General features: G+C 42.8%; 1 protein-coding gene across 2 annotated transcripts in view; it reads left to right on the top strand.

The window, feature by feature from the left end:
• LOC143930856 (receptor-interacting serine/threonine-protein kinase 2-like) overlaps positions 1-14,373 on the top strand; it is an 89,287-nt gene that overhangs the window by 13,690 nt on the left and 61,224 nt on the right. Inside the window, exon 2 of one of the 2 annotated variants that reach the window (XM_077455496.1) lies at positions 5,842-6,110. In XM_077455496.1, coding sequence (XP_077311622.1) covers positions 5,965-6,110 — 146 coding nt within the window. In that variant the 5' untranslated portion in view covers positions 5,842-5,964. Of the gene's footprint in view, positions 1-5,841; positions 6,111-14,373 lie in introns of those variants that run through there. The other variant, XM_077455504.1, reaches the window with a different exon arrangement.

Raw genomic sequence — 14,373 nt, 5'->3', positions numbered from 1 at the left:
AATGTAAACAGACAGATCTCCATTCTGTCAGGGGAGAGGAGCCATATCTGTTGTTCATACTAAGTATGAACAACGATCGGTCTCCTACCCCAGACAGTTAGAATCACTCCCTAGGACACACACTTAACCCCTTGATCACCCCCTAGTACTAACCCCTTTCCTGCCAATGACATTTATACAGTAATCAGTGGCTATTTTTAGCGTTGATCACTGTATAGATGTCAGTGGTCCCAAAAAAGTGTCAAAAGTGTCCGATCTGTCCGCCGCAATGTCGCAGTCCCATTAAAAATACTAAAAATGTAAAAACCCCGTTGTGTGGGACTTGAAAACCATAATCCCCTCCTGCACCATGAGCAGCACAGTGGCTAAGTGGTTAGCACGTCCACCAGCAGCACTAGGGTAGTCGGTTCGAATCCCAACCACATCCTTACCTGCCTGGAGTTTGTATGTTCTCCAAGCACCTGTGTGAGTTTCCTCCCACACTCCAAAGACATGGTGGTAGGTAAATTGGCCCACGTATGTGTATGCATACCTCCCAACTTTTTGAGATGGGAATGAGGGACACCTATCAGCAAAAGTATGCAGGCATAGGACACGTCCCTTGCCACGCCCCCTTAAAGGAGAATTGTACAAAAAAACTAAATTGATTGAACCCACAAATGCTTTTTTTACCACTACTATTCCTTTATATTGGCTTTTGGAATTTACAAATGCAGAAATTTAAAAATCAGATGAAAGATTTAGCACTGGAAAACACTTTTTAGATAAAAAGTACATTTTATATACAACTATATAGATCAGCCCAAAATGAGGGACACATAAGGGGGAAAAAGGGGTATTGCTCCAAATCAGGGACAGTCCCTTGAAATCAGGGACAGTTGGGAGCTATTTATATGTACAGTATGAATGTGAGTTAGGGACCTTAGGTCATAAGCTCCTTGAGTGCGGGGACTGATGTGAATGTACAATATATATGTAAATTGATGGCGCCATATAAGTACAGCATTTATTGGCCTATAACACGTGCCCGTAGTTTTAAATGCCCATTAATGCATCCTTATCAGTGTCCATCTGCAGCCTTGTCCAACAGTGTCCATCTGCAGCTTTGCCCAACAGTGTTCATCTGCAGCCTTTCTCAAAATTGCAGCATGATCGTTTTTAAATGTTACAGTCGCAGAGATAGACAGAGTCGGATGTCCTGTGTACTCGGCTCCTCTCGGATCGTCTTGCAGACATGCCCCTTGGCACGGCTCCTATGATGAACACAACACCAGTCCAATGGCGGAACGTAAATGCTAGGAGGCGGGACTGGGCGAAACTGAGCCTAGTCGAGTACACAGTACATTCGGCTCTGTCTATTTCGGCAGCGTCCGTTCCCTCCTTTACCTCCAAGGCAGCGGTCCTGCACATAACGCACTAGCGATTTTCCCCTGATTTAAAGGGGGAAAAGGTGCGTGTTATACGCCGATAAATCCGGTACCTATAATAAATAAATGAACAAGTGACAGGAACACTTTTAAACATAATGCAGACTTGCTGAGAGTCATGCATTATTTGCACTGGCGTGTAACCACTATAAACAAACCTCATGGATGGTATGTTTTCAGCTTGCCCTTTAAGGTTCACCTGGGTTAGATTGTTATCACAAGAACCTTGAATGTTTAGATTTAAAAATATTTCGGATAACTCTGGAAATTACCTTTTCTTATGCTAGACCACATGTCAATCTATCTCTTTAAAGCCATGACCTTGGCATTTTAGTATCTGTATATGTAAAGATAAAATTGAGGTTACATTGAGGTTTCTACTTAAAGCCTACAACTTGGACAGAAAAAGGAAACCTCTGTTGGTTTTTTTTTATTGCTGTCTGTGTCTCCATTAGGGAGATTTCCATACTTTCTGTTTTGTTTGATGTTTGGCAGACAGATCAGGAACAGGGAGGTTCGGGATTTCCCCAATGCAGACAGCAATAGCCAGACCGATATTATATTTTGTGTGTACCTTGGGGTTTCTAGGTGACCAAGGTGTCACAATAGTAAATCTGCCTTACAGGGACACAGACGACAAGAAAAAAAATGAAATGTTTTAAACCCAAAGCCAAAAATGTAGATGTAGTGGCTGCATCAGTTTTCTTTTTTTTTTTTCCCCTCTATTTTCACTTTTTGATCTGGCCAGTAACACATATCCTGTATTTGTGAGACACAACTCTGGATGAAGGAGCACTGGAGACACAGCAGCATTCTGTTAGCAGATTTAACCACTTCCAGCAAAATCACATACCTGTACGTCATTTTGCTGCAGTGGTTGTACCAGAGTGATGCCTAAGGTAAAGGAATGTAGGGTGCTCTGGATAACAGGACTTTTTATTTTTGGGCAATTAAAGTCTTGTGTTTGCTGCACTTAGAGGCGCCTTCTGTTTGTTTTTTTTACCGGAGAGATGACTGCAACTACTATGCATCGTATAAGCTGTGAGCAGTGAACTCCTCTACACTTGTTACCTGAATCGTGAAAATGGTGAATTAAGATCATATGGAGGGTTGAATCGAGATCACTATCTTTTAATGATTAATTGTGCATCTCTAATGGCCAGTAATTCTAGCACTGGACCTCCTGCGTAAATCTACAGTGGTAACCTGTAAGGGCATCTCTTATGGATAGTAAAATTGACACCGCTTGTTGCCGTTTAAAGTGTACCATTTTTATAGCAGTCGGTCGGCTTTCTTGTGATAACATCTGATGTGTCGTCCCCCCCCCCCGTGCGCAGCCTTCCGCTGCTCCTCCTGGGTCTCCCGTCCCACCAGTTGTTCGCCACCCCCCCATCCATGCGCCTGGCCCGCTCATCTACATGCAGGGCGCCAGACACATGGATTCCAATCAGGATTTTTATTTTTATTTTGAAGCACATGATTAGAGCTCTATAAGGCTTTAAAAAAGGGTGGGCTCGGGGCGCAGAGCACTGCGCCCAAAGCCCACCCAGTTGTGGGGCAATAGCAAATGAATATTGGCTATTGTAACACTGATTCTCCTCCCGGACAATCAGGAAGCAATTTCTGAGACCCCTCACCCAATTGGCTGAAAGGAGATCCGATCGGATTGGCTGCCGGAAGGAGGAGGGGGAGACGCAGCGGAAGCAAGGCAGCAGCCTCCCGCAGCCCAGAGAGAAGCCGCTGCCGCCCGGAGCACTGCCCAAGAGTCAGGCTAAGTGCGGGGCCCCGACTACTGACTGACCGACCCAGGTGGGGGGGGTGCCACCTGTGACACGGCCCACCAACCGACTGACCGTCTGTGACCAGATCAACTGGGTGGCGTCGGATGGATTGTTTGCCCCCCCCCCACAAAAAAACAACAGCCGCCACTGCATCCCACCGGGAGACCCGAGCAACCAGCCAGCATGTCCACCGGCTGGCCGGAGTCGTGAACAAAGCTGGAGTCAGCTTTGATCAGATCTTTGATGTAGTAACCCAGAAGCGACGTTACAACACCACTTCCTGTATACTCGGCAGCCAATGGCGCCATTTAAAAAAAAATCCACAGTATTCAAAAATGCAGATTTTAGCGTTTTGAATACTTTAAAGTGCAGAGGAGGGGTTGGGGGTCTTATGGACCCCGGATCCCTCTCTAAAGAGTACCTGTTATTGGGTGTTTACATTCCTTGTGACAGCAGTAAAAGTGATCAGGATTTTTTTTAAAGGGAAAGTGTAAAAATCAAAAAATAAAATAAATAAGTAGAAATAAATAAATACATTTTTAAAGTGCCTCAGTGATCGCGCGCCAAAGAAAACACATACGTAGGTCATGCTCGCAAATGTAAACAGTGTTCAGCTCACGCATATGAGTTATCGCTGCAATCGAGCAATCATTTTAGCACTAGATCTCCTCTGTAACTCTAAACAGGTAACATTTTATGGAGATTTTTAAGTACTGTAGTTTTTCGCCATTCCACGAGTGTGCACAATTTTAAGGTGTGACATGTTAGGTATCTATTTACTTGGCATAACATCATCTTTCACATTATACAAAAAAATTGGGCTAATTTTACTGCTTAGTTATTTTTGAATTAGTCGAAGTGTAATTGTTTTCCAAAACAATTGCATTTGAAAGACTGCTGCGCAAATACAGTGTGACATAAAATATTGCAATGAATGTCATTTTATTCTCTAGGGTCTCTGCTAAAATATATTTTTTATATTGATTTCTTACTGTGTTTTTTCTGCCTCCTTAGACTGTCCTTTGTGTGCTCCTGAACCTTTCTTTTTCCTCTTGCTTACATTTGTTTGGCATGAGCAGTACATGTTGCAGTTGTGGCCATGTACTGCTCTATGCACTTCTTTTGGTGGTATTTGATCATCTCTGCGTTTTTATTTTTTACGCTATAAACAAAAAAAGAGCGCCAATTTTGAAAAAAAAAAAAAAACAATATGTTTTACTTTTTGCTATAATAAATATCACAAAAATGTTTTTAAAATACACATTTGTCAGAAAGCGTTTAAACAGAATTAATATCCTTCTTACTTTAAAGCCTAGTATAGGCTAGCAATTTTTTTTTTTTTTTGCCGTTTAACCCAGCAGGGCTGAACGGAAAAAAAAAAACTGACAGCTCCAAACGAGCTGCTGCACTAACAATCTGATGTTTGTTCAGTGATCTCCCCTGTGTTCTGCTATGTGTTTTTAACTGAAGGGGGAGGGGACTGACTAGAGCAAATGACAGATCGTGGTTCCTAGCTAATAGGAACACACGATCTGTCACTCCTCTCAGAACAGAACATGGATTTGTGTGTTTACACACACACTTCCCTGTTCTGCCTCTTGTGCTCGCGATCGCTCCTGGCCGGCGGTCATCACAACCATCAGCCACGATCTCAATCCTGCGAACCATCGTAGCTGACCTGTTTATCTTCCATCTTCCCTTCTCTACAGCCATTCAAAGTCCAGAATTTATAAAGCTTGTCTGAGATGTCAGAAAAAAAGGCGGTGAAGATCTTAAACATCACTCTGCAGAGCTCAGTTAGGTGGGAAGGGACACACCCTCCTTCACACAGCACACAGGAACAGAGCTGAGGTTGTCAATCACAGGCTGCGTGCTGGAGCTCCCTCCCCAGTCACCATTTTTCCTTGGGTCAGGAAAACATATGCTGATAGCAGAGGAATGAGTCAGAAATGACACATAGTGCTCTGGATTAAGGCACACGCTATAGAGGGATATCCTTTGTTCATATTTCATATCTTAGGTTTACAACTACTTTAAACCAGAGTTTAGTGGGCCATTTACTTCCTTGCAGTACTTTCACCTGCCCTCTTAGGGCTTGTTCACCCTAGTAATTGGAGGCAGTAAAACCCTGCAGTTGAGCTGCACTTTTACCACTTCTCAATCGCTACCCCTTTAGATGCAGAGGCAGCAGTCATGGGTGTACATATGCTGCGTCAGGAATTATACCACCTGTTGCGCCACTGTCTGCTCTACATGACCCTTTCGAGTGAACGGAAATGCTCAGAAACCACAAGCAATGCATGTGTAGTTCAGGGGGTTAACACAGGATGTGAGTCGGCAATACAACACCACCTCACCACCTGTCAAATGCTCTCTGAAGAGTGATTCAAATGTGGATCGCTCTTCAGAGAGAAAAACAAGTGTGAACAAGCCTTTACTGTGCTGGGATGTCTTTCAAATAAATTGCAATACATTTTATTGATGTGGAAGTTTACATGGGCTAGTTTCTTGAGTGTGACTGTTGTAAGGGTTAAATCTTAAAAGTTTTAGTCATGTTAACTCTTTCTTCTCCTTCAATTGTAAGGTGTGATTGTCTTGTTTAGAAATATTGAGATTTATTTTTATTTTTTTAGCCTCTTGGTTTTCGCCTTCTACCTTTACGGAGCTCATCTGGGATCATGTAGTAGATAGATTTGCAGTTGTGATCTCCATAGCATCCTCTGCTGTATGTGGACTGGACCCCCCTGCTGTCAGAAATGCCTCTGCCCCGGATAAGAAAAGAGGATCTGAAGAGCTACTTTGTGGTGGACACAAGCACAGAGCAGGTCTATAAATCCACCTATGGACCCACGCGTACCGATGTCCTGATAAAACTTTTATCTTTGTCTGAACTTAATGACAGGTAAGCAGAACTATGGTAAAAAATTGTAATACTGGTGTAGTGCTGTCCCGCAAAGGGCCGCTGGATTTTTGAGTTTTCCCTCTGCATGCACAGCCAGGCAACAGGGATTCGCCACCATTCGCTCAAGTTTCAAAAACCAGTCCAGGGTGCTTTGTTTTGTTTTTGACTTATTAGGGGATTAATCATTATTATACAGGATTTATATAGCGCCAACAGTTTGCGCAGCGCTTTACAACATGGAGGCAGACAGTACACTTACAATACAAATCAATACAGGAGGGATCAGAGGGCCCTGCTCGTTAGAGCTTACAATCCAGAAGGGAGAGTCAAGTGGAAACAAAAGGTAATAACTGTGGGGGATGAGCTGATGGAGAAAATGAAAATACAGTTGTTAGGTGTGGGTAGGGTAGGCTTCTCTGAAGATAAGGGTTTTCAGGGATCATCTAAAGGCTAATAGAGTAGGAGATAAGCGGACAGATTGGGGTAGGGCATTCCATAGGATTGGAGAGGCTTTGGAAAAGTCCGGGAGGGGAGCATGGGAGGAGGTAACGAGGGAGCTAGAGAGCAGGAGGTCTTGAGCGGAACGAAGAGAACGAGTAGGTTGGTGTTTAGAGACTAGACTAGTGATGTAGCTGGGGGCTAAACTGTGGATGGTTTTGTACGTAGTTGTTAGTATTTTGAATTTCGAATTTTGAGGACTTGAAACTGTATCTGTTACCAAAAATCACAAGGGCATCCCATAGGACAGATGGATCAGCTCGACTGGTAAAGAAAAGAGTTCACAACACTGAATGCAGGGGCTTTTCTTCTGTGGGAAAATGCCAAGGCACCTGGCTCCTCCTTAAAATCCCCACAAAAGAGGTGTAGGGTAGCTGTGCTAGCTTTAAGTGGCTCTAAGCTGTCCATCTGTAGATAGGTAGCTGGAGATTGGACCTGGCTGCTTCTCCTCTATAGGCTCTGGGGTGTAGTGGTTTCAGCTACTCACTCAAGCTACTCACTCAGTCCCTTTGAAATATCTTGTAGGTCATGCGGTGACTGCTAAACAGGCCATCTGCTGGACAGGTCCCAATGGCTCCCAGCTATTCCTAGCTGAAGATGAAAGCATATGAGGCTTCCTCTGTTGTTCTCTGTCTCTCTTTCTGGCTCTTGCTGGCCTCTTTCTTCCGCCCCTACAGGCAAATGGACCCTGGACTCTGCTCCCACATGGCCAGGCTCCAGACTATGTATGGGCTGTCTCTTCACCTTCTGGGCAGTCTTCACCTAGAGATTGAAGGAGATTTCATAAATATTCAGGAGTCATCTCAGCCCCTCCGCCCTCTTAGTTCCAGAACTCTCCAGCAGTTCTAGAAGTCAGGGGGAGGCGGCAGAGACTCAGCCCTTGGAGTTCTGCCAAACGAACTCTATACAAATTAACCCTGGCTCCCTTGGCTACAAAAGGAGCTCAACTAAATGTATCTACTGTACACAGGGGGTGCTACACTGTAAGTAGAGCTTGAAGATAAGTACAGTGGGTAGCCGCGGGTCAAGCCTGAGAGATCCAGCGGGTAGCTGTGAGTCCAGTAGCCCGGATGGTAGCATGGGTGAAGCTTGAAGAGTACAGCGGGTAGCTGGGAGCCAAGCTTGAAGATCTACAGTGGGATACTGTGAATTAAGTCGTTGCTATAGGAGACAGGCGCTACAAATACAGATCACTGCAATCAGCTTAAAGGCCGTTTTTCTGTATTGCTGTCTGCCTAGTTCTATTTTTGCCTGTAGAGTCTGCCAAGTTGCTATTATATTTGCCTAAGGGTGTCCCGTGCCTTAACCCTCTCTCTCCTGTTCCCATTATGAGAAATAAAACCTCTCTTTGTTATTTTTTAAGTGACTGCCATCCATCTTTCCATCTTGCACTACACCCACTATGCTAGTAACCTGCACCCCGAGGAGGAATGTCAGCTCTCCCTGACTCTGGGGGTCACCATCAGGCACTTAGAGGTTGGGGGGACTGCTACACTATCAAGCCACTCCCTATGCATTTTGTTGTTCTGGCATTATCAGGGACACCAGGAAAGCGCCTCTGATGATGGCAATACACCAAAACGTGTAGGGAGTGGCTTGGTAGCACTCACAAGAGAGAGAGATTTCCATGCCGCCAGGGTTGTCACTATGTCTATTTTTGTATGAGCATGTGCCCAAAAGAAGCTTGGTGGAGGTGTCTGCTATCACACAATCTGATCTCACCAAACTGAATCGTCTATGTGGCCTTGATCACGATTGGTGCATTGTATCACAGTTTGATTATAATTACACACGTGTCTATAGGAAGCACAGTTCTGATTTATGGTAACGGTATTTTATGTAAAAAAAAATGGTATCTGAATCAGCGCAAGATATTTTTGTACACAAAATGAAAGGCAATGCAGAACACCAATGTATGCCCACTCTCCTACACACACATACAGTCAGGGCCGTCTTTAAGGCAGGGCAAAATGGGCAGCTGCCCTGGGCCCTGTCATTGCTGTGGGGCCCAAAGCAGCTGGCTCATTCTTGCCAATCATGCCAGTTTAAATTCCCTTGTCCCTTGAAGTTTTAGTCCCGTCATGTGTCCTGATATCTCAGTGTGAAGTGCTGCTACAAATGGTGCCCAGCTCTGCCCTATTATTGTGTACAGATGACTCACCGGCAGACCCTGTGTTTACATGTAAATAACATCCATTCATATGTAAATAGCAGCAGCATTCATATGTAAATAGCTGCATCCAGCGGCATAGATATGTAAATAAAGGCACCATTCCTATGTATATCATGCCCCCTGCAGTGAGAAGATGATGTGCTGTAACGTCTAGCAACCAATCAGTGAGCAGTATTACTGTACAGTAAACTCTAGCAGCCCATCAACAAGCAGAAATCATGTGCTGTAACATCTAGCAATTAATCAGTGAACCGTAATGTGTGTTGTAACCTCTAGCAACCAATCAGTGAGCAGTATTACTGTACAGTGATCTCTAGCAACCAATCAACAAGCAGAAATCATGTGCTGTATCATCTTGCAACTAATCAGTGAGCTGTAATGTGTGTTGTAACCTCTAGCAACCAATCAGTGAGCGGTAATGATACACTGTAATCTCTGGCAACCAATCGCAATCGATCTGATACAGTAAACTGATTTTAAGTCTAGCTGCTAATTATTGTATGTCTCAAAGCAGGTGGAGAGTGAAATTGTATGGGGGGGGGGGGGGGGCAAGGAAACGTTTGCCCAGGGTCCAATCCATATTAAAGATGGCCCTGCATACAGTATCTACAACATTTATTACAGTGCTGATCTGTGTCAGAAATGTGCGAACACAGCCAAGAACTGCACAGAATCTGGACTTACATCATACCTCCCAACATTTTTAGATGGGAAAGAGGGACGCCTACTAGCAAATGTATGTGTATATAAGACACGCCTCCTGTCACACCCCCTTAAAGGAGACTTAACCAAAAAAAAGGTCAATTAAATCCAAAAGGACTTTTTTTTACCACTACTATTCCTTTATATTGGCTTTTACATTTTACAAATGCAGCAATTTAGAATTTGGGTGAAAGGTTTAGCACTGGGAAACACTTTTTAAAAGTATAATGAACTTTTTATACAACTATATAGATCCGACCAAAATGAGGGACAGAGGGACATTGCTATAAATCAGGGACAGTCCCTCGAAATCAGGGATAGTTGGGAGCTATGCTTACGAGAATGTTTCAATTATGAGCCACAGAGCCAGCATCACAGTCTAGATGCCATCCCTAGATAATGCCCAAAAATATCTCATACAGATTGTAAAGATATCATTGTTATGGTCTTTGGATTTCTGTACACAAGTATTATGTTTAAACAGAATTTCAGTGGCCTCTGGGTAAGAGAAGCTCAGATGAAGCCAACGCCGACACACAGTCATGAGTCATATAGAAGAGTTGCCAAATATGACACAACACGGTTGTAACTATAGGAAATAAGCTACGTCCAATTATTTTCATTTTTTTCACTTTCAAAACATAGTTTTTGTTGTCTAGAATGTTTGCCCCCCGGGTTCCCTTTAGTCCTGGGTCACACTGGTGCGATGCGGTAACCAGTGCGATTCCTGTGCGGGTTCCCGCATGGCATCGGACTCTCAGGCAGTTCATACTGACAGCTGCAAACCGATGCCGCGAGTGTCAACAGAAAGTTGGTTCATAGAATGCAGTGTGAACTATGGAATCGGATTGCATGGGTCTATATACTCATGCGATTCGATTCCAGCGCAGACCAAAAAAAGGGTCCTCGCACCAATCTGTATGGTTGAATTCACATCACACAGACATTGCATGTAATGTGCACAGCAATGCAGTGTGAATCACATGCGATGTCTGGAATCGCATAAGTGTGAACCCACCTTATGGACCTTTTACATTGTTGGTGTTGTTAATGCACAAATTGCAACATGCTACAATGCATTGATCAACTTTGCCATAATCAAAATAGTGTCTGTGTTCAACTTAGGGCTGCGGCATGTACATTTTTCTGCACTTTGTGTAGCATGCATATTAATTTGTTGGTAACAGGTATTAACAAGTATTTGCCAATGGCTGTTTACTCTGAATCTCAAAGTGAAAACACATTAAAAATTCATATCAACACAAAACGCATGTGGAGACATGACAATGCTCCTGCCTAATGCTACGCAAAAACATTGATTTAAAAGGATTTGTAAAAGGTAATTTACTCTGGGGAAAAAAGCAAATGTTATATTTACCTTCTCTGTGCAATGGTATTACACAGAGCAGCCCTGAACCTCCTCTTCTGGGGTACCCTGGAGGCACTCCAGGCTCTTCTGCCCCATACATACGGTCGGAAATTCCGACCACAAAATCTGTCCGTTCTTTTTCGGACGGATTTTGGGCCAAACTTGTGTTGCATATACACGGTCGCACAAAGTTGTCGGAAAATCTGATCGATCGGAACGAGGTGACGTCAAACACATACTTCGGGAGTATAAACGGGCCAGTAGCCAGTGGCTTTCGTCTCTTAGTTTATTCTGAGCATGCGTGGCACTTTGTCCGTTGGAATTGTCTACACACGATCAGAATTTAAAAGATTTTGTTGTCGGAAAATTTTAGATCCTGCTCTCAAACTTTGTGTGTCAGAAAATCAGACTGAAAAAGTCCGATAGAGCCCACACACGATCGGATTTTCCATCGGAATTTCCGACCGTGTGTATGGGGCATTCCTCTTCTCAACGCACCACAATAGAAAGCCACTTCTTATGGGTGCGCACCCACGGGCTCAATCCTGAGCGGGGCTGTGTGCATTTATTGACACACACAGTGCTGCTCAACCCCTCCCCCTTGCTCTCTGCTCACAGGATTTGATTAATAGCAGTATAAGCCATTGTCAGCAGAGAGAGAGGAGAGAGCCACTAGAGGCAGGCACAGTGCTGGATTGAGATAGGACTTAGTTAAGGGGGCGATACAATAAGGCTGTTTGATACAGATGGGTTTTTGCTGTTTTTTTACCATGCTAAAACTGCTACAAAAAATACAATCCTATAAAATCATTGGGACTCTTCACAGGTATGGCGTGTTTTGAAAAGTCCTGCATTCTTAGGTGTGGTTTTTAAAACGGCAGCAAAAACGCAGATTTAAAGGAATATTACACTTTTATTCTTTCACTTTAAGCATTATTAAATCACCGCTCCTTAAAAAAATGACATTTTTAAAACTTTTTTTTGCATTGATACATATCCCCTGGGGCAGGACCCAGGTCCCCAAACACTTTTTATGACAATAACTTGCATATAAGCCTTTAAAATTAGACTTTAAAAGGGTTCTAAAGTTCATGCAAATTTTAGGTATGTTTGCAGGATCTGGTGCGAACCGAACCAGGGGGGTGTTCGGCTCATCCCTAGTCTCTATTAACGTTGTACATCTAGACTTTGCAATATTTGCCCACTTTTATTTGCAAAATGGCTCAAGTTTATTTAAATGTGATGGTGAACATTTGCAGACTGCAGTCTTGAAGTCATTCCACAGATTTTCAATGGGGTTTAAGTCTGGGTTCTGACTAGGCCATGCAAGGAAATTCACCTTTCTCTTTCAACTGCTGTGTGTTCATTTTTGCTGTTTGCTTTGGGTCATTGTCATGTTGGAAGGTAAACCTTCTTCCCCTTGACAACTTTCTGGCAGGGGGTGGCAGATTTTCCTCAAGAATTTGATGGTATTTTGCCCTGTCCATTTTTCCTTCTATCCTGACAAGTGCTCCAGTCCCAGCTGCAAAGAAAACACCCCAAAACAGGATCCAACCACCTCCATGCTTTACTGTAGGAATGGTGTTATTTGGATGGGTATCTGTATTGCATTTCTGACACACATACAGTGCCTTGAAAAAGTATTCACACCCCTTGAAATTTCACATTTTTGTCCTGTTACAACCAAAAACTTAATTGTATTTTATTGGGATATTATGTGATATAATAACACAAAGTGTCACATAATTGTGAAGTGAAAGGAAAATGATAAATGTTTTTCAAAATTATTTTACAAATACAGTAAACCTCGGATTGAAAGTAACATAGTCTGAGAGTGTTTTTGTTTTATAAATTTTGACTTGATAAACAAGCGTTGTCTTGATATAAAAGTAGCGTCACATCACAACAGAGTACAAAAGAGAAGAGAGGCGCCTCTAAGTGTAGCAATATGGTTCCATTTAATGAAGGTACAACATTTAGCAAGTCACGTAGTTGATGATTAAAACAGACACATCTAAGTATGCAGACATCCGGGGTAAAGCTGTCCACATACACCGTCCTTCGCACCACCATCAACGTCATCACTTCCACGCTGTGCTCCACGAGCGATTCAAGCCTCGCTTTAAGATCGCTCTACTGCAGGGTAGTCTTCCCGGTCATGAATGCTGACTGACAGCAGTGAGAGTGGATGGTGCGGAGGACAGTCTATGTGGACAGCTTTACCCCGAATACCTGCATACTTAGCTGAGCCTCTTTTAATCATCAACCATGTGAGTTGCTAAATGTTGTACCTTCATTAAATGTAACCATATTGCTACACTTAGAGGCGCCTCTCTTCCCTTTTAATCTCTGTAGCTCCTGCTGGATTTTGCTTCTAATCTCCTTGTGGAGGCTTCCATTTGTGGATGGACATTTTATGGTTACACAACCTGTCACATTACTACTAATATTTTTATATGGACTATAAACTGAAGGATTTATGAATAAATGGTTGTGGAACAAATCATCTGAGTTCCCGTTATTTCTTATCAGGAAATTTACTTCTATATACGGGTGCTTTGGATTACAAACATGTTTCCAGAACGAATTATGCTCACAATCCAAGGTTTTCCTGTAAATATGTGAAAAGTGTGACGTGCATTTATATTCAGCCCCCCCGAGTCAATACTTTGTAGAACCACCTTTCGCTGCAATTACAGCTGCAAGTCAAGTATTTTTGGGGATGTCTTTACCAGCTTTGCACATCTAAAGAATGCATTTTTTTGCACATTCTTCTTTGTAAAATAGCTCAAGCCACCCATAGTTGAATGTTTGCTTCAGCTGCACTACCAGGGACTGAAATGCTCCAGGCAAGCTCTTTTAATGCTAAGCTAATCAAAATGTCCACAGCTGATCACAGTTGAAAGTCAAATGGCTTTGTGTTCCACTGAATCGTGATTATCTACAACTGATTGAGTTTAAAAGTCATTTTTAGGAGGGGGTGATCCTTTTTCCAACTCAGTGATTTTGTTTTTACAATGAAAAAAAAAAAAAAATTCTGACATGTTGGTGTTATATCTTTCACTTGGATTTTATAGGTTGCACTGAGTAAATACAGCTGGATAAAACAAAAATTGCATCTGTCTTCATTTTCAGGCTGCTAGGCAACACAATGTGATTATTTTAAAGAGGGGGTGATCCTTTTTTATACCCACTGTATAATGGAATAAGAGAGTGTTTCTGTCTCCTTGTAATGTGCTTTGTGAGCTCCCAAACCTATCCTTTTCCTCTTACTTTTGTTTGTTTTGGAAAGAGCCGTGCACATTAGTTGCTGCCCTTTGTACTGCTCTATGCACACTATAAATCCAATAGTCCATCTCAGGTAGTTGGATCACAGCAGTAAAAATAAAACAAAAGGAATTTGGAGAATTGGAGGAAGCTGAGAACAATAGAAGGGACTTTAAGTTAAAGCATTTAATCTTTTTTTCATTTCATGAGTTAACATTACCATTTAACACTCAAGTTTTTTTGAGCAATTTATC

This window comes from Lithobates pipiens, unplaced genomic scaffold, assembly GCF_037356315.1.
Source record: "Lithobates pipiens isolate NorthernLeopardFrog02 unplaced genomic scaffold, aLitPip1_a1.2 Scaffold_10, whole genome shotgun sequence".
Taxonomy (NCBI): domain Eukaryota; kingdom Metazoa; phylum Chordata; class Amphibia; order Anura; family Ranidae; genus Lithobates; species Lithobates pipiens.
This window is presented reverse-complemented; position numbering and strand designations above follow the sequence as displayed.